We start from the raw sequence: 26,215 nt of genomic DNA, 5'->3' as shown, positions 1-26,215 counted from the left end.
GCTCTTTCTCCCGCCTCTTATTTACACCAGCTGTGACTGAGGTTTATTTTTTTTTATTCTTATTTATTTTTCCCCATCACATTTGCTTCTGCAGTTTTTAACTTTGCTTTTTTTCATTTTTCCATTGATTTTTCATAAATTTTTCTACTGGATTTCTGTGGTTTTTCATTTATTTTTCATTGATTTTTGGTCTTTCGTACATAGACTTCTGCCTATTTGACCACCATTAATTTTGGTGATTGATTAGACAATCAAATAATGTTTATGATTTAATTGTATTATTCTGTCATATTTAGAATTCTGTCATTTTGAAATAAAATGCACGTTGCATGGGAACAGCATTGTTATTGCGATAAAGATAAATGTATTGTGTGACCCTGATCTGGACTGCAAGAAGCAGCCCCACTTATATTGATATATTAATGTAATATTGCGCACCAGGACATCAGGACTGTGTGAACACAAAGCCACTTTAAACCATTTATAAACTACTCTGCTGCACTGAGAACTGCACTGTTATGACCTCTCTGTTGTGTTTTTTATTCACTCTTATGTCTACTACAATTTTCTACTTTTTTACACCTAAATTATTATATTTTAGCCGGTATATTTTAGTATTTTAGCGAGTGTAATTTGTATTTTTTTATTTATTTTTTTGTTAAAATGTTGTGTGAGAGGGAAAAGCTATTTCCGTTCTCTATAGCCCCGTTTCCACCTGACAAAAAGTGCAGGGATGGAGTGGTATGGTCCGGTACGGTTCGGGTTTCCACCGCAAGAACTGTGGATGGTACCGAAATAACCGCTTCAAAAGTTGACGCCTTTCCGTCGCCCTTCCGTCGGGGTACTTGGGACAACTCAACCGGTCCGACTTTGAGGGGCCGTCTGCTGATTGGTCACCGATTTACTGCACGACCTCAATATTTTAATATGTCGGCTGTATGAATCCTCTGTTGGTAACTTATTCAGCTTTGCACTGGCTGTTTTTTTTTTTTTTTTTAGTCTTCTTTTTTGCGACGCAACTTTAACGTTGGTCCCGAAAGAGCAGACATGAGGCAGGGACGGAGACCGGGATTCGGGAGCAGGCGCCACGACCGTAACCGAACCGGGATCGGAGCTCGGAGGCCGCAGCGGACGTCCGTCGCCCAGCTCAGAGCAGCTCCGGTGCACTACTGAGTCTTCTCGTTCGGCCACGTCGTGTCTCTGGCCGGTGCGCCATTGCGTGGGCCTCGGCGTGTCCGCACACGCTGGCCGGCTCCAGACCTCTGGTTACCTGACGCCGGAGTTCCGGAACCTGCCGGCGTGTCCGGACACTGAGCCACGGTGCGCCGGGAAACGGCTCGAGACGCAACGTGACGATCGGACTCGGGCCGAGCCACACACGGTGTGCCGGAGTGCCAGGCCCCCGGAGCTGCTCCGAGCCCCGGTGTCCATGCTCGTGGAAGTTGCGGCTGTCACATCGCCGGTGACGGAAGGCTGTCGCGTTGCCTGGCTTTGTGTCGTTGGAGTGCGCTCTGGTGTCACTTCGCAGGGGCGACGTCACCGGGGCCGGCCGGTGTAGGTACCAGATCTGTCCGGGCTACCAGATCTGTCTGGGGCGGGGCTTGTATGAACTACGCAACTTTACATGGACAAACTACAATACGGGATGGCTGGATGGATAGATAGATAGATAGATAGATAGATAGATAGATAGATAGACTTTTTCATAAGAATTCAACCTTTGTCACTATCTTCAATATTCTAATACTGTGTGTGTATTTGGTAATATAGTGAAAACAGTGACACATCTCTGCATTATATCTGTACATTCCTTGTCATTCTCAATATTTATCTTGAGTCTTGGAAAAACACTCAGTTTATTGTTTCACCTGCTGGAGACATGAGAAACCGACTAAATGTCAGTCATCACAGGTCTTTTCAGCATTAGGTGGGCAAAAAAAAGGACACGTCATAAAATCAGACGACGCTCCACCACCAGACACGTTCAGCTTCTACACTCTCCTGAAGTTAAACCAGACGGATCACTGCTGCTTCGGGACATTCAGAGACATAAAACCACTCGTAGCGTCCTGTTCACCTCACACAGCCTTGTTAGCTTTTCACGGAGCTACGGAGCTAACTGTGAAAGCTAACGTTAGATTCATTCTGTGACGGGAGAAACTTCCAGCTAGTAATAATGCGAAACGTCATCAGTAGGCGCATGCGTGAGCCCCGCCCCTCCCCGCCCCGCCCCGCCCCGCCCCGGACAGATCTGGTACCTACACCGGCTGGCGTTCACTCTCTTTGAACCAACATGGAAGTTGCAGCTGCATTTCTGTGGCTCAACTAAACAACTAGTGCAAAGTGAAGGATGTAAACAACAACAACAACAGAGGATTCATAAGGTGCAGGTCAGCCGCCCCCGGCTGAGACGACTTGTTGCAACGTCACATATCTGCAGAGCTCTAAACCCCACCTACATTTTAACCGTACTATCTGCAGAGGAAAGGTGGACCAGATTTAGCTCTGGGTACGCTTTGCTGTATTGCTCCATACCGCTCTGTTCCATACCTGCACTTTTATGTGGTGGAAACGGAGCTTTTGTGTGAAAATGTGGAGCTGAACTGACAAATAAAGCGACTTTGACTTTGACAAAATGACATTACAGATAAATTTGTTTCAGTTACCAGTTCTAACCTACTATTGTGTACAAATCAAACACTTAACTGAACGTTTCAGTACAAAATGATTGTTTCATTTGATCACATTGAAAATAATCTCAGAACTTCCTAAATAACTTAAAATACATTGATGCCATTTGAATGATCATTACCTACCCGAAGAGGAATTCTTGCTATTTTTCTTATATATATTTTAGTTCCTCCTGGATTATGAAGTAACTTGTTCTGCTGTAACAAAGTAGATGAAACATTAATGCGCTGGCAGTAGCAATTAGCTTTGGTTTTATTTTTAGATTTTTTTCAGTACTGATGTTCAGAGTTTTGAGAAATACTGTGTAAAGGAAACACTGCTTTTTAAAGTCACATTCTTTGTTTTAACGGTTTTTGGTATCTTTCGATATTTTCAAATTAATAATGCTCATTGCACTACTTTTGAATGATTGTGTCAATGATGATGGCTTATTTAAATGATCACATTCACTGTGAATGTCTCAAATTGTTGTAAATGCCTTGAATTTCTGAGTTTTTAACCATAACTGCAGCAGTGTTTGTAGAAATTCAGGCTGAAACAAAAGAAACCTTGTTTGTGTGAAGCTGTCGTCAAGATTTCTTCTCTCGGCTTCTGAAAGACTGCCAGAAGTGTGCTGACGGGTTTACTGAAGTCATTTTCAGTCAGCCTGAGAGCAGCGTTTGTTCGCTGTCTTCAGTCGGGATCTTTGTGTTTGTGGCCATCATAAGTTAGATTCTAGCCCCTTTGTAAATCTGTTCAGCTCTACTACAGTAATTCCCTCAATGTTTTGTCCTATAAAGGAACTGAATAGAGGGACACAATTACATTGTTTTAAGAAAATACATTTTGCTTGCTGATATGTGTGACCCGTCCAATGGAAACTTTAGTTATTTAGTTATTATTTTTAAGCACTGTCAGACTTGGAGCATTGCAGTGACTCGATCATTATGTGATGGAATATAGTGAAATGTTTTATTTACCCTGTCCTTACTTCTGTGATCATCTTGAACTCTGTGACTGGATATTTTGGCTTAGCTTACATGTCGGAGCCACTGAAAACAGCAAGTTTTTCAAAATGGATTTCGGAGTGCAAAGTTTTCAAAACACTCCACTTTCCATCTTTCTGTTTCCGCGTAAATGGAGAACATTTAGGGTGGGTTCACACTCCACTGTTTGATCCAGACCAGAGTTCTCTTCAGAGAAACTGTCTTGTTTTGGCGATGTGAAATCTCCCGCACACTCTGAGCCGGATCTTAACAAGCGATCTCTGGTCCCGTTGAAAAGCTCGGTCTCGCTTCACTTGCAAACAATCTTTCTAGAGGACGTGCCAAGTGCACAAGGCATTCTGGGCAGTACTCAAACAAAGCTAACCACGCGAATCAGAAGAAGCAGACGCAGCAAGAAAAAGTTGGAAAATATCTCACAGGCAGACGTGGAGTAATGAGGAAGACTCTCATTGATATCTGGTCTGAAGACTATATATCGCGGTGGTTTCTGGCTACCCATTAGCCACGAGCTAATAATTCTAACCACTGCGGGCTAAAGCGGCGGGACTTCCGGTTTCTGTCCAGACCAATCAATAAGCCGCGTTTCTTCTTTCCTTCCTCTCTGGTCCGTGTTTGTTTCGGGCGACAACACCCCCAAACCAGCAGCTGCTGTAATTGTGTGACATTTTCCAGACGGTTTGATCTGGTCCCCCCCCCCCCCCCCCCCCCCCCCCCCCCAAGGTGAACCGAATTGCGGACTATCCGAATGTGAAAGGCCCCGAAATTGTAACGTGCAGTACTGGACATGTGCACTACAGTTTTTCTGCTAATGTGTGAGTAGATGGAAAATAGCAACGGAGGAGTGTTTGTTGGAATTTAACAGCTCTTCTCCGACAAAGTGAGCATTTCCTACCAGTTCCTCCACCATCGCAATGCATACGTAGAGACACACTTCTTCTATACAGATGCTGAGTGAACCTGCACCACGAAGAATGACAAGAGATAAGGAGCTTAAAAGTCGCATAATAACATCGTTGATTTAAAAGTCGGTGCTTGAGCCTTGTTCACATGCTGGTTTGATAGTTTTCATCTGTACTTGCTGGTCTGTTGGCTACACGCTGGTCACACTGGACAAAAGGACTCTTGTAAGCAGAATTTGCACTTTGCTTCAGTCCAGTGTGAATGCTGTTCTGTGAAATGTCACTTTGTTGATTTAGGCGGCAATAAACGAGTTAAAAGTTGACGAGTGATGTGAAACGTGGAGGTTGATGTATTATTTCTGCAGTATAGACTTTTTAGCGTACATTTAAAGAAAAGTTTAAATCCTCCAAAATATCATGAATATTTACAGTCAGTTATGTTGCGCAAGAAAGGTTCTTAATCGGTGCAATGTGATCTGGGTGACAGTGCTCAGACTGCCACCGCCGTGACTTGGAAACGGATAAGCGGGAGAAAATGGATGGATGGATGGATGAATGGATGGATGTTGCTGAAGCTCACTTGTCTTACTGGTTCTGTTATAGTTGCTGATTTCACTCCTTCCTTGCTTGTAATGTTTTTTTTCCCCATTCTCCTTCCATGGACACCGTGTTCCTAAAGAAGCACTGCTGTTTTTTAAGCGATCAGACCGGAGGTCTACTACCTTTATGACCAAAAGAGCAGGTTCTGTCACTTTCCTTGTCTGTTTGCATGACATTTCCTACAAGATTTTCTCAAGCCATTCTGATTTCACAGCCGAAACGACAGCCACAGGCAAACCTCCCACTAAGAGATATTGCTTTACACATATACCTGTGGCTGCCTTGAACCTCCAATGTTTCAAACGTGATCAAACATGATTATAAAACCAGAAACCGAATCCACCCAACTGGAAGTAGGAGCCTGATGGCTGAAAGCGCTGCCTCCTTCAGTTTGATTGAGAGTCGCTACAGTGATTGTAAAGTGAAAGATGAGACAAGCTTTTGGCATTTCAGAGGACACAAAGTTAGTGATACTGAGAAGAAGAGATTACCCAGCTGTTCTCCAGTCTGTTCTTACCACTGTCAGTGCCAAAACTGGCAACTACTGAATGAACACAGCAACCAAAGCTCACGATCACATTTTTTATATCTGTTTCTCAGGTAGACCTGAGGAAGTTCCTTTCGGTTCGTTCATACGATCATCCCGTCGTGACTCCGTAATGTTTTCAGTGTGTTCAATGTTGTATTGTGTTATTAAGTGAAATGAACTGTGGAATGTTGTTTCTATTGATGTGTCAGAAGGTCTAGAGCAGAAGTGGGCAATCCTGCTGCTGGAGGCCACATTCCTGCACGGTTTTAATGTTTCCCGCTTCAACACAGCTGATAGTAGCGACAGGCTTGTTAGCGGGCTTTCTGCCGAGCTTCATCATGATGCATTCATTAGATTTAAGTGTGTCGGAGCGGGGTTACGGCTCGGAGGAACCATTTGTGTCCTCTGATAAAGGGTTTGCAGTTTGAAGACAATTCCTGCTCCTTCTTTCAGCGACAATAGCGACGCAGCAGAGCGTCGGTGTGGAGAGAAGCTAAGCTAACAGTAGCAGCTCACCTATATGAGGATCAAATTATCTGGCATGATTAATTGTGATTGATTAATTGCAAAGTCCCTGATTAATCGGATGCATTTTTTAATTTGAGTCCCACTTCTAATTTGGATGATTTGCTTGCCTTGTACTAAATTTCTCTATGTGGGATTGATAAACTTCTCTTGAAGGAGGAAACTGGAAAAACGGTTGAGTTTAGGCTGCATTTTAATTCGCTTCTTTGTTCTGCATCCCCGGTCACGACCACTACTGGTGTCTGTCTGCAGAACAGACTTTGAGTAGCTAGTCACCGTTACACACACACACACACACACACACACACACACACACACACACACACACACACACACACACACACACACACACACACACACTGCTCACCATGCCAAAATACATTTCTGTGATTGCGTAACTCCTCAGGGGGTGAAACTAGGTGAACCTCTACCCTTTTAGATTTTCCCCGTCATGTCAAGGACGGACGGAAACTCTCCCTAACCGCTGTCCGTCAACACAAGCATGTCACCTTTCACTTTCAGCTATTGAGCTGTCCAAAAATATAGTGTGCGTGCGTGCGTGCGTGTGCGCTCTTCGGTGCCCCCGAGAATTATTTCTGACATTTAGAATGTCTACATTACAATCATGTTTCACCTACATTTACAAAATTGTATAAGCAACTAACACCAATACTTTAAACCCAAAAGGAAGTCCACCATTTTGTCTTATGTGTATAAAAGAAATTAAACAAACTAGTCCTGTGGGGTAAGGCCTAACATTTTGCCAGTATATACAACAGGCCTCCCTGATGAAAAGTTGTCAAAATGATACTCATAAATTAAAGAGCATGACGACGGTGGCTCCCTGAAAATCAGAGATATTGCCATGAAACAGGAAGTGACGTGTAACTCTGCTCTACATGCTGCAACCTGCCTGAAACTCTACATGTGTGAGCAGAGTCCTGCCTTGCCGAAATCCACACACCAATATACAGTCACAGTGAGAGCGCCACCTGGTGGATGGACAGGAAGTGCTGCATAACTGGCCCGTACGCGCTCCACTCAGCCTGACGCACTACATGCATGACCATAGTCGCCCCTCATCACATACGTGGGCCAAAATTCACTGTCAGCCACAGCGCCCCCTGGGGACATGCTTCCAATCACTAACCAGCAAGGATGAAGGTTCAACGCTGCTCGCAGTTTTAATGTTTTAGGTTTTATGCTAATGCAAAACTCAAAACCTCTTAATATTTTGGTTTCAATAGGGAGACTATGAAGATGTTGTTTGCCATCTGTTGTCAAGTAGTTTTGCTTTTTCACCATTTAATTGATAGATGTACCAGATTTTTGCAAGTTAGCGACCATTCGATGAAACATGTAAATCTATTAATTAGTTATCTATTAGTGATCTCGCTATGGCTCGACTGTATATCAACTTTGCAAAGAGGATTTAATTTCTCCATTGGGAAAGAGTCCTTTTTGTTTTTCTGATAAGCAAATCATCCGTCTTCCCACACACAGTCCCGAGAGTCATGTTGGTAATTCTTGGCTCCATCTTGCTAACAAATTGCCATTTAAGTTTTTATTCGCGAGTTCATCACCGGCATAATGGAGCTTCCTCTCCTCTCAGGGCTTTCTGGTCAGCATGATGGATTGTGGATGGTGGATGGATGCCAGGCAACTTAAATGAGAGTTGCACCTCAGTTTGTTCATATTTAGTCTTTCAGATTTATTTTCACTTCGCAGTCTCCACCTTGGCCATGAGCAGAAACACTGAGGGACTCAGGTTATATGAAACCAGACCATTTTCCTGAAGCGTCACGATTACATTTACATAATTTTGTTGACGATTAGTGTCCAACTGGTCCTCTCGATATGCACAAGCTGAATTGTTTTTAATGTCACTCAGACCTTCACCTTCGGAGGAGTTATTTCCAATGTTCGATACGGACATACTGAGTAAAATAAGACTTGCGTTGGAAAGGTTTGAACAGATAAACAAGTCTCCCTCCAGGTGAGCCACTGGAGGCTGATCAGGCCCAGGCTTTTGTCCAACAGCAACTCTGTTGATGACGGCCGTCCTCTTCTCTCCTTCAGTGCTCATTTTGCTGAAGTGTTTGTGCAGAAGATGTAACTAGAAAATCCTGGATCCAACTTCCACTGGGAGACGCCCGTCATGGATCAGTCCCAAACGTTTGGAGACCTTCCTTTTCAAAGGTTTCTTCTAAACGACCATCTGATTGGAGTGTAAGCTCCAGTAGCACGGCCAGCATGAGATCTGCTCAATATGGACATCTTCATCCTGTAAACTGAAGTTACGGGTGCTTGTTTCCCATTGACCTGACATGAGAGAGTCAGCAACAGTCAAAGCACTGAATGCAGCCCATAGGCCATCCAATGCCAAGTTCTGTATCTGTGTCACCTTTAGTTTGGTTGCTTCTAGCAGCCTGAAGTAGGCTCCGTAGTTATATACTGCACATTTATCACTATTGCAATATGAACATGTGTAATATGCGTATTATAAAAGACTGAACTGCAATGAATGCTGTTTCCATGAACTGTGCATCCATATCTGTTCATTTGCCAAAGTCATATTGAAATGGCAATACCCGACAACATTTCAGGTCTGTTGTCTGCCCCCCCCCCCCCCCCCCCCCCTCTGAGCAGCACATGTTGGCAGCACAAACGTCCATCATAGAAGACGACTTCTTGGTCCGGGCTCCTCCCTCTCGCCGCGCTCTTCAGCGAGCAGGCAGCTGCACAGTGAGGCGGCTCTGTGAGCACAGAAAGCTAACTGCCAAGTCTCCCCGTCTCCTCCCTCCTCCACCTCCATAACCCTCTGGAGCCGGTTGCTAGGCAGCGGCGGGCCGAGCTGCACAGTGTTGACGTTGTGTGCGCGGGACCACTTCCTGTAAACAGCCGAGTGGGAGCGCTTTGCTCTCAGCTACCAAGAGGAGAGAGTGAGACCAGACGGCCTAAAATAACCCGGCCTGACGAGCACAAAAGAGACAGAGTGACGTGCAGCAAAGAAAGAAACCGCGTTACCGCATTCTAACTGCAAATTTCACCGAGAGATAAGATCATTCAAACTTTCAGCTGTCGAGATTCAAAGCCATGTTTTCTTTAAGGGCCTGAAATAAAGATGAAGTGTGTGTGTGTGTGTGTGTGTGTGTGTGTGTGTGTGTGTGTGTGTGTGTGTGTGTGTGTGTGTGTGTGTGTGTGTGTGTGCGTGTGTGCGTGCGCGCGCGCGTGCGCTTCGGTACAAATTTTAATGCATTCTCAATAGATACTTTTTTTATTATTATTATTATATTTATTATCAGGCGGGAACTGCTGCATTTTTGACTGCCTGAAAGCGCGCAACCATGCATAAAAATTTGCACACACGAAAGAAGTGTCGAAAGATTAGACATTTCATGGGAATCATGCAATTGTGTGCATAAATGGCTTCATAGTACCCCTTCAATTTTTATTTGACCAATTTTAACGTCTGCTACGGGCAACACGTTTCGCCTACATCCATGAAATTTCGTAGGCATATGCAGCACGTACAATATGACTAAAACTACACATGTGTGATCAGAGTTTAGCCCTGATGAATTCTACAGGTAATATATAATCACAGTGATAGCACCGCCTTGTGGACGGACAGGAAGTGCTACAATACACTGTCAGTCGCAGTGCCACCTGGGGGACATGCTTCCAATCACTCACCAGCAAGGATGTAAGAACCCTTTCATCGCTGCTTGCAGCTTTACTTTTTCCTTGTTTTTTTTTGTTTTTTTTTCTCGTTTCACATCCTGTCAATTGGTGTCTCGTGGCACCATGATCCTGATCCTGATGTTTCCGAACATGTTGAGGTATTTTACACTGCAATTCTCAAACTGAAGCCTTTGCTGTAAAGTTTACACTCGACTGGGATCACCTCCTGACAGCGTCTCACTACACTGGACAGTGTGACGGCTGATAGGAGCTACTGCAGCCAACAACCAGCACTAATGCAGTGGAAAATGGAACAATGGTAACAATATGCGGATTCCAAACGGAGGTTTACTTACATGTCAAACTTTTCCCTTGATATAATTACTGCAAGAGCAACAGCTTGACTTTTGCTTTGTTTTGTTTATTTAGTTCTTGCGGGCAGATCTATGTGAGTGACGTACAGGAGAACAGTGTTATTGTTGCTTACTGAAGTATCTCGCTTTACGGAATCCATGACGCACAATCCGTGTCACAGGCTGCAAAGAGTTCAAGTCGATCAAACTTTATTCAGAGTGTTCGTGCCGCACCACAGAATGCATGAAGACAAACAGGCGGCGTCGCTCCTCTATCATGTGGTGGAAGTTGTTGCGTCGACCGCAGCAATCCTCATTTATAGAAAGAGGTCCAGTTGAGGAAAGAAATATTGTCCAAATGTGTAAAGATAAAAGAGCATCCACAAGATAAACACTAGTGAACCCTTGTGACACACATTGGTTTATATCAGTGGTGGGACACAGTTGGGCTTTGTTATTAATTGATCGCATAATTGCATCTCAGCATTTGATCCACGAGCAGAGTTTTTCAGGTGAATGTGATTTTGGCGGCACACTGCAAACATCACAGGATGACGAATGAACCGAAAGGAACTTTCTCAGGTGCACTGAGATATGTTCAATGTTCGGTTGTAAAAGTAAAGCATTTCTTTTTACATGTTGTCTTTCTGGAATTAATACATGTAATAAATCTTCCGCCCTGTTCTTCCCTTGTCTTTGTCGCACCTGCAGCTCTGTGGCGGTGAAAATGACCGCCGCACGGTACCGCCCCACCTGGGAACTGGCCGTGGACCCGCTGGTCTCCTGTAAGCTGTGCCTTGGAGAGTTCCCTCTGGAGCAGATGACCACCATCACACAGTGCCAATGTGTCTTCTGTACACTGGTCAGTTTTTTTTGCGACTGTACAAACTTCAAGTCTCCTGCAGAACAACGTCAACAATAATGAATAAGTCAAATTTAGGCAAACCAATGGAAAAAAAAAAAAAAAAAAGGACGTTTTTATTCAGAAATAATTCAATCTCATGCAAAAAAAAGTGAAACGATCTATACTAATACACTTCAAAGAAAAACAGGCCTGATTTATACACTCCACACCTTTTGATACGACCTGCCTGCACATCAAGGTGAATGTGAAACTTTCAAATGAAGAAGGAAGCCACGCGGTCTCTTCTCTCTGCATATGAATTGGCGGTAGCGTATGGATCTGTTAGAATTCTCACGTCTCTCCTGAGAAGCAGCTGACCCAGAGTAACAGAACAGCCACAGGGCGACAGATCCTCGCCAATGTGCTTCACAGAGGAAACAATGCCCAAGAATGAGTCCTAAAAATAGCTGCCACTTCCTAGAACACAGTCAGAGTGGCGGCAGTAATTACCACACTTCAGTTTAGCACGGTTTATTCCCGAAGCCAACCACATTGTAAACAGCAGGACTGATATGTCAGCTGAACTAGTTTTTTTAGTCAGGCAGGCCAGATGTGAGTCCACGTTTGTTTCTACAGAATTCACTGATATTTAAGGAATAGAGTGGAAAGCAAGAAAATAGGTCATTGATCAGAAGGTAGTTCCTTTAAGTTTTCTTGATATGTCTACAGTTACAACATAAACATGTAATCTGGCACTTAACATTTAAGTAAAATATGTACATTGTAAGTGTTTTAACTTATTTTAATACTGTCTCTTCACCTGTGTTGTGGTCTTATATGTATATGTAATTTTTTTCTGGTTGTGCTATGTGGAGTGGCGTTATTTCTTTTTGTAAGGTGACATGACAGATTTAGACTGCAGATTGCGAATATAACACTGCACCTAATAGACCAAATTAAAAAGAATCAGTAAACTGAAGGCGCTACCATGGATCTGTGTGGAATTATGAAATATCCCATGTATATTTCTCACTCCAGCCACTGATGTGATGATAATTGTCCAAATTGTTACATAAATCTCATTTTTCTCTCCAGTGATAGTGATCTGAAGTGTTTACCACCTTCTTCAGTGTGGTCAGGTCCCCCCCCCCCCCCCCCATTGATTTGAGTGAACTGTAAACCAGGTCAAGGTTTGAAGCATCTGTCTGTTTCTCTGCAGTGCCTGAAGCAGTATGTGGAACTCCTGATTAAAGAAGGCCTTGAAACTGCAATTAGCTGTCCGGACTCTGCCTGTCCCAAGAGAGGACTCCTGCAGGAAAATGAGGTATCGATCAAAGGAAAAGTTCACTTTGTTCTGACTGGGTATGTGTGGAAATCTTCCCTGCAGCCCGACAGGCTCACGAGCGTCTCTCATAAAGTTCAGGATGAACATTCTGAACTCTGTTCTCGATATAGTATTTAATCTGTTATTAGACCTCTGCTTCTGCTGAGGGGGGAAATGGTTCAGACCCCTGATCTAAGGACAAAGCATGGAAACAACTTTTACTATCAGTGCACCTATTTCTGTCCCACTTCCGTCAAATAAAATCCCTTTGGAGCGGTTAAACATATTTGACCTTCAAAGTGAAGATAACCTATGAGATAAATGTTTGTGGGCTGCTCGATATAACATAAATCCATCATATACATTTGCAAAACAACGACTAAACTGCAGCGACTTTTATGTTTTCATGGTTCATTCATACTCTGCATGTCGACGTATTTAATCAGATGAGTCCTAAAGTTACTTTAGTAGTACCCCTGGGTAGACTTGTTTTACAGATTTTTGTGATGCACGTGGGACGTCAAAACAAAAACACACAAATGAACCAGACAAAGCAGATAATTGGTCGAGTGAAACAAGAGAAGACAAAACAAGTGTTTAATGTTCCGCTATTCACCAATATATAATTAACATAAGATCAAGAATACATCAAGATAAACCACAATATAACACAATAACTGTACTGCTCTAGGTTGTGATGAAAACATCTTATTTAACTTCGTTATTTCAACTTTACATCAAACCTGGAGACAAGAGGACAGAAGTCAGAAGAACAAACTGAATCACTGCTGGAGGAAACTTCAGACTGACGTGATGGAAAAAGAAATAAATAATGAAAAACCTGACATCACATCAGGTTAAGATTGGGTCCGTCCTTGTGATCTTTGTTGTCACATGTTTAACTAAGATTGTGCAGCCCAATCAATATTGTATGAAATCTTAATGAACCAATAAAACATTAAATGATCTTGGCAAAGAGGGCTGGACGCTGGCGCGTTTGGCTGCCGCTGCCCTCTGTGGTTTAGATTCTTTTGTGACTTTACTCATCGGTTGATTTCATCCTATATTTTCCAGGAATGATTTCCTTTGCACTTTATGTCTTTTGGTGCTTTTTGGACTTTGTATGTTCCCGTCGCTGCCTCGAGCTCTTGATGGTTGCTGCATGCTGTCGTCGCCCTCTAGCTTCTGAGTACCGCCGTCTCTTAAACATCGTGCGCACTAGAGTTGGGCGGTATCCACGTTCTGCTACTGTTAAACTTTCCCCACAATTTCCCTGGGTATAGGGTATAACTGTCACTAATTGAAAATGACTTTAGGTCCAGACAGTTTCCTCAAACATAAGTTGTTATAACAATATAATCCATCACGTCACAAGGTGAAGCATTTCGCTGAATAGCACAATAAATAGTTCGTTGTTATTTTATATGAAGCATCCGTCACTCAAAATAAAATAACTTTAGTCTATGAAGAGATAAGACCGAGCCCTCTCCCTCTCCTCTTATATGTTTTACTCACAAGTGTTTTGAAAGGCGCCAATAAATACAATGTATTATTTCTTATCTGACCTTGAGTCAGACTTTTCATTCTCCTCAATCAGACCCTGCTGCTGTGGACAGATTCAATCAGGCACAATTGCATGGTGACGTATTTCACATATTGAATGTTGGATGACTGATCCACCCCCTCCTCTCTGCTCTCTCTTTAGATTGAGTGCATGGTGGCCACGGAGATGATGCAGAGATACAAGAAGCTCCAGTTTGAGCGCGGTGAGTCAGTGGCGCCGGGGCCGCGGCGGTCCGCGGCGTCGTGCAGTGGGTGGTCTGTGGGTAGGCAGCGGCTGCAGACACACGTGGGCTCCTCTGTCCTCCGGACATAACACCGACACACAAAAGGATGACGTGTCCGGCACGTGTAGCTCCACCGCTGCTCACATTGTTCGCGCTCGCTCCCCACGGCTGGATGTCACAACGCAGGAAGGAACGATTTCAAACAATCCCTGTTCAATCTCGGGTTTCTGTCATTTTCACCTGAAATATTCTGATGCAGAAGCTCTTAGTGAAGAATTACTGGGCTCATTCTGAACTGGAGCAGCCAACATGTATACCGGGGTGATCCAATTCTGGGGCTAAATTCAGTCCAGTTTCCTCTTGAGTGGACCGGACCGGTAAAATAGTGTGAATTTGAACCTGTGAATTTAAGCTTTCAATTTTTTTTCCTTTCAGCAAATCAGAACAATTATTACTGAAAATGACTCCAGTCTCAACACAAGGCCAATATTAATGAAACCTTCTGGTGCTGTTGCATTTTGCATGTTTTTGCACGACAGCGTGGCTTCGTGGCTAATGCTAGTTTACTAGCTTTTATTAGCGACACCTCAGCTGGGGTCTCAGTGTTGTGTTGTGTCCGCTACGTTTAAGAAATTTAGTTCATCGATGTTTTCTTTGACATGTTTGCAATTTGCTTGGTGGTATTGGGCGGATTGGAGCCATTTTAACCAGGTGTAGTGGTTAGCTCTCCTGCCGCACAGAAGGATGGTCTCATTCTGGGATCACATCGTCTGATTTAACTGGCCGACCCCAGGAATAAGTTAGAGGGGTGGGTCTTTAAGCGAAGAGTGAAACACACCTCTGTAAAGAGTGAGGTGCAGTTCTAACACCACGAGACAAGAGGAGCATTTCATTTGTTGCGTTCACGTTTCAAAATCCACTCAGAAAGACGAGCTTTCTCTGAAATGGAAGTCGAGGAGAAATCGCTTTAGAAAAACATGATCTCATTAACAACAATCATTGTGATGATGTTTTATGCTGGGAATGATCAACTATACCTTATGTTTATTTAGTTTGGTCCAAAGGAGGTCAGTTCATAAAATGAATCCTGAGTTAAAGCAAATATAAGCTTTAAAGCATAACAAGAGTGTCACATTTACAATAATTACAGATTAAGCACAAATGGACAAACCAGGGATGACTCTGAGATATAAATGTAACTGATCTGCATAATATGTGCTAGATTACACTGCGTCTGTCAGACTGGTTTCAGAGGTTGAAATGCACAAAGTTCCTGCGATGGATCCTGCTTCTGTGGGAAAGTGCTGGACCTGGTGGTCCTGTCCAGCAGATCTGAGCTTCTGCGGCTCAGACTGCTGCAGAACTTCCTGCTGCTTCTGAATGTGGGAACCAGCCAGAATCCACAGTGCAGTGGTGAGAACCGCACAGGGGGGAGGGAGGAAATCTGTTCTCACTGCGCATATTTGGCTCCAAATGGTCGAAATTCAATAGAACTGCAAACATTCAGACAACAACTTGCCCCGTGAAAGAGATTATTGTGAATCACCTCATTAAAAAATGCCTTCTACTGTAATGTGACAGACTGTCTGCACTCTGCTGTGTGTGTGTTGCTTCACAGTCATTGTCTGCAGTTTACGCCGTGATGACTTTCTGCTGAATGCAGGCGGGATAATGACAGCCGTGTCGCTCTGCTCCAAGCTGTCATTATAGAAATGTGAAAGAGTCTTATTAGAGCTCGCGGACAGAAATAACCCTGCAGCTCCTCCACCTACACACACCTGCACTTGGGAAAACATACAGAGGAGCTCCTGTAAATAAGACTGAGTCGCTCATTGTGCCTGAATCATGGTCACTGTAACGGCTCCACATTTCTCAGGCTGAGCCAAAAGTGCACGAGGAACGAGCGCTCGTCGTTCTTGGCAAAGACAGAGTACAGGAAACCAGGACAAGTGCATAACACTATGTTCCCAGAACTGGCACCAAACACAGAATCTGGCCAAAAAGTGGAAATTCAATCGAAAATTGGTCCATAAATAAAGAGACAGAGAACACAATGCAGGCTGTTGAATATATTTTGGGATATGTATGAAGGCCTCTCTGCACTTTTCACCGTTCCTCTCTTGTTATAATGTGATTGTCCCTCTGCAGCTTCGGAAAACTGAAAGCTTTAAAACAGCGATGTGATCTTTTAAAAGTTCTTGTTTGTGTGTGATCAGAGGTGCTACTGGACCCGTGCAGGACGTGGTGCCCCTCCTCCACCTGCCAGGCCGTGTGCCAGCTGACGGAGGCCGATTCTCCCGCCCTGCCCCAGCTGGTCCAGTGTGCCGTCTGTGCCCTCGAGTTCTGCTCCTCCTGCAAGGCCAACTGGCACCCGGGGCAGGCCTGCCAGGAGAGCAACCTGCCCATCACCTCCTTCCTCCCCGGGGAGAACAGGTACTCAACAAACCTGCTCCCTCGTCTCCTACTGTACAACTGTCGTGAACCAGGATCGAGACGATGCTGTAGCAGCGGCTGTGGAATGTCGTTGACAATGTTGATGGGCACAAAAGGATTATTGCGACATTACTTCCCGGGACTTTAGCTCTAAGTTTAGCGTGGTTATGCCTTCTAGATCTGTATTTCTATCATTCTATCATCATCTGTTATCCTTCCTTGTGGTGTTAACTGTGTGACACTGTGAGTGAGCGGGATGTAGCGGTCGATCACACTCCTCTGCGCTGAACGAGTACGAGCCAAATAAGTCTGAGCTCTGAGTTTTCTGCAACTCTCAGTGATCCTTCCATTGCTTTGCAATGGAAATACTTCGGGCTACTGGTCCGATACTGCACGGAGTACTCGTACTCGGAAACAAATCCCCCGATACAACACAAGTGAGTATTACGTGACATCATATGTCGGCAATATCGACCGCAGCTACGCAACAGAGCACAGGATTCTTTAGTTTCAGTGAGAATGACTAACGTACGGCAGACTGTAAACTGTGATCTGTCAAAATCTCAAGAGGAGGAGAAAGATTGTTCGTACAACACCAGCAACTTAATCACCAGACGTTTGGACCATTCAGTTTGACAGTGTTTTGGATTAACTGGTCCCCCTGTTAACTGGAAGCAGATGTTAGAAATCCGTAGCTGTTCTAATGAACAACGTTCAGCCACGTCTGCAACAACGTTTTGGAGTGTTGTGCTGTTCGTAAGTCTTATTTAACATCTGCTGTTACTAGCGGACACTGAAGGAAGTCTATCACCAGTAAACAGGGAAACCAGTTGAGATGAAACACCGGATGTTGCTCATTACTTTAACTGCTCAGCACGTAACGCCAAGTTGTGCAACGTGCTAAAGAGTTGCGGGGGGGGCTCCCGTACCGGCGATGCTCCATGCACAACATGATTGAAGCGTGACTGATACGCTCATTAACAACGAACTGGAGGACATGGCGGCACACAGTGCGAGCATCGATGCAGAGGCGGTGCGGAGGTGGTTTGTAGCGACGTCGTAAAGTAAAAACTAAAGTGTTAGGGACTACGAGTTAGTACCTATACTGCTACTCGCCACTTAAAAAAAGTGGGATCGGCGCATCTTTAAAAATATCGTCTCAGCACACATTGTGACTTTTCTAGTCTCGTCTAGTTTCTAGGAGCTTTTTAACATTGCATTTACTTATTTTTCAAATTTCCTTTTCTGTAGTCGAGCTGTTTTGAGTGTTGTACACTCGGCGTGTTGTCATCAGGACACTTTGATGAACTTTGGGATTGTTGGACGACCACCGGGTTGATTTCCAGGTTTTTAACAGTGTCTCGTCACACTGGATGTTCACCTCTTCCAGTCGCCAGCGGTATTTTCCCTTCAGCTTCTGGACACTCAACACTTCCTAATGCGAGGACATAAAGCAGCGCCGGGGAGTGAACAGCAGTAACGGCAGCGGGGTGGTTTTATGACTCCTCTGGAGGACGCAGGCTGTGTGCGAGCTTCGGGAGACGTACGAGCTGACCCACTTCTCCGTCCGATCCTCTTACTGCTGGATCGGCTTTACTTCCTCAGCTTTGCTCCGTTTACCTGCACAGGTTCAGAGCTCAGAGATTTCTGCAGGATTAAAAAGAGCTCGGCCGTTTGAACTGCAACTTGTTGCCTGTGAAGATGTTCAATACTTCTGGGGTCCGTCCCGTTTTACCTAACCTCTCTCAGGGTACTCAGCAGAATACTTCAGACCTGAAGTGTTTGACTCCAGAGAGACACTGAATGTCTTAAAATGTGTTTGGAATAATTAAACTAACTGACTTTTCCCATTTCTCACACATAAGACTGGACTATTATAAAAGATGTTAATCATAATATTGAGCAGCATTGTTTATGTATTATATTGAATTTGATCCGTAGATTGAAAAATGATCATTCAGCCACTTTCAAGAGTTTTCTGTGCAGCTCAGTCAACATATCAAACTTTTTAAAAGTTTTACTTTCAAATTAAAAGTTAACTAATGAGTTAATTACCGTAAATTAAATAGTAGTCCCAAAGTAAAAAGGTAAAACACTGCAAAATCCCACTGTAAAAATAGAATCGTGTGTAATTTGGTTTGAAATGTTTTACAGTTAAAACTCTGAAAGAAATGAGGAAACTACTAAATACGATCTAATATGACAAAAACCTGTTAAAGCTTAAACCAAACTATTTTTTTTATTCATTCATTTATTAATTGATTTATCGGAGCCAGCTCATGATGATGCTGGCCATCAGTTGATCACATAATTGTTTTAGTTTATCTCCTTTGGCATGTGAGTATTGTGACTATTTCATTTAGTGTAAATTAAAATATAAAGTCATTTTTAAAACATCCGTAATTTCATATTTGCTTCAGTTGTCCTATTGATACTGAGCTCAAAGCATTATAATATGTTTCTCACAGTCACACCGACGGCCAGTCCGAGTCTTTTTATTAATCATGCCAAGGCTGTTTGGGCTGCAGGAGAAAAGGTATTAGAATAGAATATAATTTTATTTATACAGCACCTTTCCCAGACATGAGTCACACGGTGCTTAACAGCGCTAAAAACAGAAAAAAGAATATAAAATAATTAAAAATGTAAATTGTATTCATGCTCAGGAAGAACACGAAGCCTCCACACTGAAAGAATCAAAGCAGCAAGGTGACGATGTTGACTGTCCTTCAGAAGATTTCACAGCTAAGGACATGGAATTCTCGACTGAAGGTCAAATAAAGTTTGGTTCTTTCCAGGGTTGGTTTCAGGAACCTCAGCTCACTCAGGTTCTGATGCCATTATTTCACTGGCCTTGGTTCATTTGAGATCAGATGTGGCTGTTTGTGGCCCCAAAGCTGCAAAGACTTGACACCCCTGTGTCAACTTTGACTGTGTTGACTTTAAGGACATAATGGTGACGTGCTCTGATAAAGACATTTTAAATCTCTGAAGTGTTTTAAAGTCAAACACTGAATCGTGTTCTCAGTGTGGAGGAAAGACCAGGCCTCCTTTTCCCTTTTGGCTGTTAAAGCAGGAGTTAGTTGTTTGTAGTTGCTCATTTTGGGAGGTCCTGGGAGGTTCTGCGATTCACTCGCAGGCTTTTTCAGGTCGAACTAAACTGACCCACAAACCAACGGTAATGTTTGCTGTCTCTGACTCAACACTTTACACAAACAGGAGGATCAGAAACGTTTGCAAAATAAGAGCGTGGGAGGAAATTCAAGGCCGTCTGATACCTGCTGCTGGAGAGAAATGCCAGGCCGTGAACTGAGGAGAGGATTGATATCAGGAACAGTGTCAACAACACACTCCCACTGTGTTTCATCTCCGTCCCCAGCTCTTTCTACAAGAACGAGGAGGACGACGCTCCCATCAAGCGATGCCCCAAATGTAAAGTGTACATCGAAAGGGACGAGGGCTGCGCGCAGATGATGTGTAAGAACTGCAAACACGCCTTCTGCTGGTACTGCCTCGAGTCCCTGGATGTGAGTTTCCCTTTCACTACAAGATCACCATATCATGCATGTAACGTGTCGCATCGTTGTGCCTGAGATGAGCTTGAGCGTGGACGTCCTCCGTCACCTCTGACAGTAACATCCCTCATTGTCAGGAGACTGTAGCTTAACCTTGAGAGATTAAAGCTGGAATATTTGTATTATTTACAAAAAAAACAAAACTGAGCAGAAGAGGGATTAGAATGGAGCTGGATGAAGGTGACCCCTGAGTCAACTTTTGTAATCTCAGTGAGCTCGGCGCTGAGCCCACGGGTCCTTTTAAAAGAAATGTCCTCCAAACATTCAGCCTGCTGACGGCCCGTCTCTTTCTGTGTGTGCGGCTGCAGGACGACTTCCTCTTGATCCACTATGACAAAGGGCCCTGTCGGAACAAGCTGGGCCACTCCAGGGCCTCCGTTATCTGGCACCGGACACAGGTGAGAACGCGCACGCACACACACACACACACACACACACACACACACACACACACACACACACACACACACACACACACACACACACACACACACACACACACACACACACACACACACACACACACACACACACACAGAGCCAACAAAATGTTCTCCACAGGTGCTGTAAAAAGAATCGGCCTGCGGCATGAAGCTCAATCGAACTCTGTTATGGACACAACATTGTTCACACAGACTCGGTCCTGCTTCACCTGGCAGAAGGTCCTCAGTAGTCAGATGGGACATTTTTCTCGTACTCTTCACGTCAGTGATTTCATTCGCCACACTTGTGTTTTCACATTGCTACTGGTCGGGACTTCACGTGATTCACGGGTCAGCGGGTAGATTTAAACTACAGACTCGGCCTGTAACCCGCAGCTCTGCAGCCCCTCTGTCGCAGCTCCATGCGCGGAATCATATGAAAATAAACATTTTCATCTTAGTTTAATTTCGTTTGCACTTCGGTCTTTCAGAGGAAATCGAAGCTCCTGGCAGCTCAAACATCCAAAACACTTAAGATTGTTAAAATGGCCAATAAACTGTTATAATGACTAAAACCACTAGAAAATGTAAAGAGTGAAAAGATCCAAACCGTCTAAAAGAGTGAAAATAACAAAAAACTGCTAAAACAACTTAGAATTGCTGAAACAAACAAAAAAGTGTCAAAAACTGTTTAAAAAGGTAAAACAGACACGTTTGCTTAAACTATTCAACTAATCACATTTTCTAAAATTACTTAAAAAAAGGTCAAATTAAAACAAAAAGCTTTTAAATATGTGCAATAGAGTCAAAATGACTGAAGCTAAACAAATGACTAAAAAACAGGCAAAACAAACAAGGTAAAGCAACTAAAATTGCTCCGTGAGGTAAAAAGAAAAACATAAGGCATAACAAATGAAACGAGAAGAAACGGCTGCATGTTTGTTAGAATAAAGAAAAAAACTTAAATGACCAAACTACGACAATAGTTTAAACCATGAGGGGGACAAAAAAACAAAACAACTAAATATAAGACAAAGTCCAACAAAGGTAAAATGACTAAATCCAATAAAAAAAACAAATTGTTTTAAGTTGAAGTAATGAAAATTAAAATGCAGTTTTTGTATGTAGAGTAAAACTCTACGGACGTGTTTATCAGCGGCGTTCTCTTCATTTTAAGGCGAAACGTGTTCCTGGGTTCCAGTCGAATTTGACGGAGAAGAAAGTGGTGAAAACCTCTTTTCCTCCTGAACGCTGCAGACCTCTGAGGTTTATCTGCTCCCCTTCTCCCCTTTAATCCACCTTCCCTCACATGATGAAACGTTAGCGAGGATGGAAGGTCACGTGATGAAGATGAGGTCTTCCTCTTCCTCTTGTCAGGACATAACAAGCAGGAGGAGCTTCATGTTATCTTGGGGGACTGTCACATGTGACTGCTTGTTTATGTTCAATCCGCCGGAGAGTGGCGCCCCCTGCTGCTCAATCAGAGAAGTTCTGTTAAAAAGAACAGACGCTCGTCTTCACGTTGAGGTTGTCTTGGTAAAACAAAGAAAATAAATCCTATAATAAGATGTAAAGCAGGAGTTCTGTTAGATGGTGAAGCAGATCTATAATTAGAAGAGTGTTCAGTCCCGGCGTAGGAACACGTCCAGTATCAGTTATGTAACCTCGGATGAAGAGGACAGAAACATCCTTTGTGTGACTTGATTTGAGAAGTCGTCCGTTACATAACTCACTGTGACACTTTACTTACAGCACTCTCCTCTTTTTTTAAATCCAAGAAGCTTTTGGACAGTGTGTAAACTGTGACTTTAAAGACGGCGTGTAGCTGTTTGAAAATATCTTTATTCCCATAAAAGCATGAACAACGTGTCAGATATTAAAGAAAAGTGGATTAGATTACATTTAACACAATAGCTCAGTTGGATCTGGATGCAGTGACAGCTTTATTGGACTAAACGAATAAGTGATGTTTATTCGAGGTTTATTTCTCAGCTGTTGTGTAAAACCTCTTCTCTTGTTTCATATCTCAACTGTCTATGTATTCTTCTCCAAATGTTTCATAACCTGCATCACAACGGTTTGTCTTCATCCAGACTTTTGCGTATTTCTTCTTCATATATCCTATTTGTCAATCATTTTTTGCAACCCCTCCATTTCCTCTTAAAATAAACGGCTCCTGGAGGTAAACTGTTGACAAACTTAGTCTGAACATCTCGTGAAAAAAAAAAAAAAAGCAAAATGTAAACGAGTTCACTTCCATCAGTCTTCATCCTGTTCGGTCACCACATCATCAGAGTCGCTGGTCACTACTGAACTCGGCTTCTCACAAATGGTTTAATACCACAGCAAGGAATCAACATCTATTCTATTCTAAGTGTGACATTTGGTGAACAAAGCTGGGTCAATTTCCCAGCATCATGATAATACCTTGATTTTTATAGCACTTTTGAAAAACATGGTTTTAAAATGTTTCACCAATAAACATGAAACAGAAATCCCAAAATATAAAAAAATAAATAAAAAATCCATCAATAAATAGAAGCTATAGGATAACAGTGAGTTGTAAAAGTAGATTTCTATGAGGAGGCTGACTTTGCCACCCTTTTGAAACAGCGAGACTTAATCCCAGCAGTTCGCTGGAGGCAGCAGCAGTGAGGACGTAGAAAGTAAAGATATATCCACACACAGTGCTCAGAAACATGCTGTGGAAGAAAGACCATTTCTGAGTGTCAGAAACAATTCGAGATTCACTGGGAAGGTGAGAAAGCAGCTGAACATTTTCACTTATTTTATTTAAATGTTTTCTTTTTGTTTGTTTTTATTATTTGTATTGTGAATCCAAACTGGAACTTAAAGTTGGTTCTGAAACATAAAGTGATGATGACGATGATGACCTCCTTTCTCTCCTCCCTGCAGGTTGTGGGAATCTTCGCCGGCTTCGGGCTGCTCCTGCTCGTCGCCTCGCCCTTCCTCCTCCTGGCCACGCCCATCGTCCTCTGCTGCAAGTGCAAGTGCAGCAAAGGTGACGACGACCCGCTGCCCACCTAAACCCCCCCACCACCCCCACCCCCACCCCCACCCCCACCCGGCAGCGGAGCAGCGAGCTGCTTCAGGACGGCCGTCTCATTTGTCCTTTTCACCCCCCCCCTCCCCCCCCCCCCTGGTCCACATCACCCCTCCCGCCAGCTTCTGGAGCTTCATTTTCTGGCCTCTGCCGCTCTGGGATCCGTCGCTCTGCATGAGGCAGCCATGGAAGAGTTCTGAGGAGGTCCAGACTTTACCGAGCGTCAGCGCTGAGGAGGAGGAGGAGGAGGAGGAGGAGGAGGAGGAGGAGGAGGAGGAGGAGGAGGGCCCTCCGCTGGGGGCCGACACTTCTTTAAGAAGGAGCTTTACTTCCTGGTTGGGTTTCCTCCCTCGTCTCCACACCAGGTGTCGCTCTGCAGATGGAGTCGGTAGCATCTCATGTCCGGCGGCCCTCAGTTTGCACACAGAAGCAGAATGATGGCGCAGAGACTCGGCTCCATCTACATCACGTCCCCTTAATGATGTCAGTGTTTTATAATCCGGCGCTTTTAATAGACCTGTGCTCAGAATCCAGTCTGTGTCGTACCTTCACGTGTTCCTACTCCTGCTCACATCCGTTGAAGGGGCTCGCCACTCAAATCTCAAAATATGCATTTTTTTTTTTCCTTTTTGTTTTGGTAAGACGTGGACTTTTGTTGGCTCTAAGGTTTTATACACACAAGTTGTTTGTGTCTTTTACTTTAGTGATTTGTGGCGTGAGACCACGGCGTTCTTTCCACGGACGGAGTGGTGTTCCCCTTCAAGTTCAGCATTAAGTCAAAGTCTAATGAGGGACTGCGTCCACGTGTGGTGGATTTTCTCTAAAAAAAAACAAAAACGATGTCACTTCTGTCGAGCTGGTGCAGCCAAATAGAAATTACTCGCCTTAAGTTGAGATGACCCAAAATCAGGCACTCCACAACCCCCCCCCCCCCCCCCCCCCCCCCCCGTGTGCATTAAAAAGAAATAAAACCCAAAAAATGATCCCAGGGAAACCGTTAAAGGTGTTTTTAAGGCATTGCCGTCAGACAAGCCCTTTATCTCCAGAATGATGTCATCAACATGTGCCCCGTTTCTAGCCCATGCTGTAAAAAGCAGTCACACCCCCCCCCCCCCCCCCCCCCCCACCCCACACAAATCCTTTTACACAATCTAACAAAGACTCAAATCTGCAAACTTGCATATGTTGGTGGTCCAAGTGTCCGTGTTCAAAAGCAAGCAGCTTTTTTTTTAAACAATGTTAGAATGTCTTTGGCACAGAAGAATCAAGCTGCTGTGAACTTTATCACTTTATCTATGCAAGTTTGTACATTATCACTGAGAGGACGGATCATTAATGAGGAGGAAGGTTTTGGTGCATGTGCATATTGTGGCTTTAATTTAGTCAGGGAAAAACTCACTAAATCCACTTTTTACTGTCTCATTTATATTGCTGTTATGGTTTTTTTTTTTTTTTTTTAGCTTTGTTTAGAATATACAGGAGAAAAATTGCCATTTTAAAATTTGCTTTTTGTGTATTTTTTTGTGGAATTTCTTTCAAAAACATTTTTTTTTTAAAGTTATGTAAAGAAATCTGTGTATTTCAGTGTGAAGTGTACTCTAAACCAGGGGTGTCAAACCTTCAGCTCGCAGGCCAAAACCAGAAGATTCACTCTGATGTCAAATATTTGTTTTTGTTTTAGCCCCCAAATAAAAACAGTGCCACAGAACACGCAGACGTGATTAAACCTCCATATAACAGACTTTTCACATTTTCACTAACGCATCAGAACAACAACCTGTATGTAAATACACACATTTGGAAACACGTTCCAGTAGAACGTGGTTAGGGTTCTAACCTAAAACGTAATACTTCTTTTGGGATTTTCTCTAAAAAGGACTTAGATAAATCAGTAATTCAATGGAAAAAAAAAAAAAAGGGATAAAACATCACTGAATTTGAATGGATGTCTTACATTCAATCATTGCTTTTCATAACCCTCAATTTATTCTTTTTTACATTTAATGGATTTTTCTAAAGCTCAACCAGTATATATGTTAATTAATTTAGGGATAACTCAATGTATATTTTTTAACTCAATACAACATTTCTATCAAATTAATTCATAACTGTTCTGAACTAGATACGTTAGTGTCATCTGCAAATGTAGTAAATTTTTACTTAAAGTAAAGGTAAAGATATACTTTTTAAATGAAGTATAAATAACTGGGTTCCCAGTACTGAGCCTTGTGGAATCCCACCGCTTGACTTTTAATCAGTTTATATAAACACACAGGTGGCTCAAAGACTTATGTTTCAAACAGTTGTATTGTAGATGTTGTATTGATTCTGTCTGTATTTGTTCATATTGTGACACCGTTCCCTGAACGAAAACTTAAAGGACTATAAAAACACCAGAATGGCCCAAATACATTCTACAATTACCCCAAACTATTTCCTTATTTAAAAAAAAAATAAAAAATGAAGGTATGTGAGAAAAGTATGGGACATTAGAACACA

The 26,215-nt window shown here is 43.2% G+C and overlaps 1 protein-coding gene across 1 annotated transcript in view; it reads left to right on the top strand.

The window, feature by feature from the left end:
• The window catches only part of rnf144aa (ring finger protein 144aa), a 33,991-nt gene extending 10,255 nt beyond the window's left edge, over positions 1–23,736 (top strand). The window contains exons 2-8 of the mRNA XM_080480196.1: positions 10,979–11,129; positions 12,331–12,435; positions 14,141–14,201; positions 16,439–16,655; positions 20,035–20,182; positions 20,539–20,628; positions 23,569–23,736. Of these exons, the coding sequence (XP_080336322.1) occupies positions 10,995–11,129; positions 12,331–12,435; positions 14,141–14,201; positions 16,439–16,655; positions 20,035–20,182; positions 20,539–20,628; positions 23,569–23,700 (888 nt within the window). The 5' untranslated portion in view covers positions 10,979–10,994 and the 3' untranslated portion in view covers positions 23,701–23,736. The remainder of the gene's footprint in view (positions 1–10,978; positions 11,130–12,330; positions 12,436–14,140; positions 14,202–16,438; positions 16,656–20,034; positions 20,183–20,538; positions 20,629–23,568) is intronic.
• The last annotated feature ends 2,479 nt before the right edge of the window (positions 23,737–26,215 follow it).

Source organism: Lipophrys pholis (assembly GCF_963383615.2).
Source record: "Lipophrys pholis genome assembly, chromosome: 14".
Taxonomy (NCBI): Eukaryota; Metazoa; Chordata; class Actinopteri; order Blenniiformes; family Blenniidae; genus Lipophrys; species Lipophrys pholis.
This window is presented reverse-complemented; position numbering and strand designations above follow the sequence as displayed.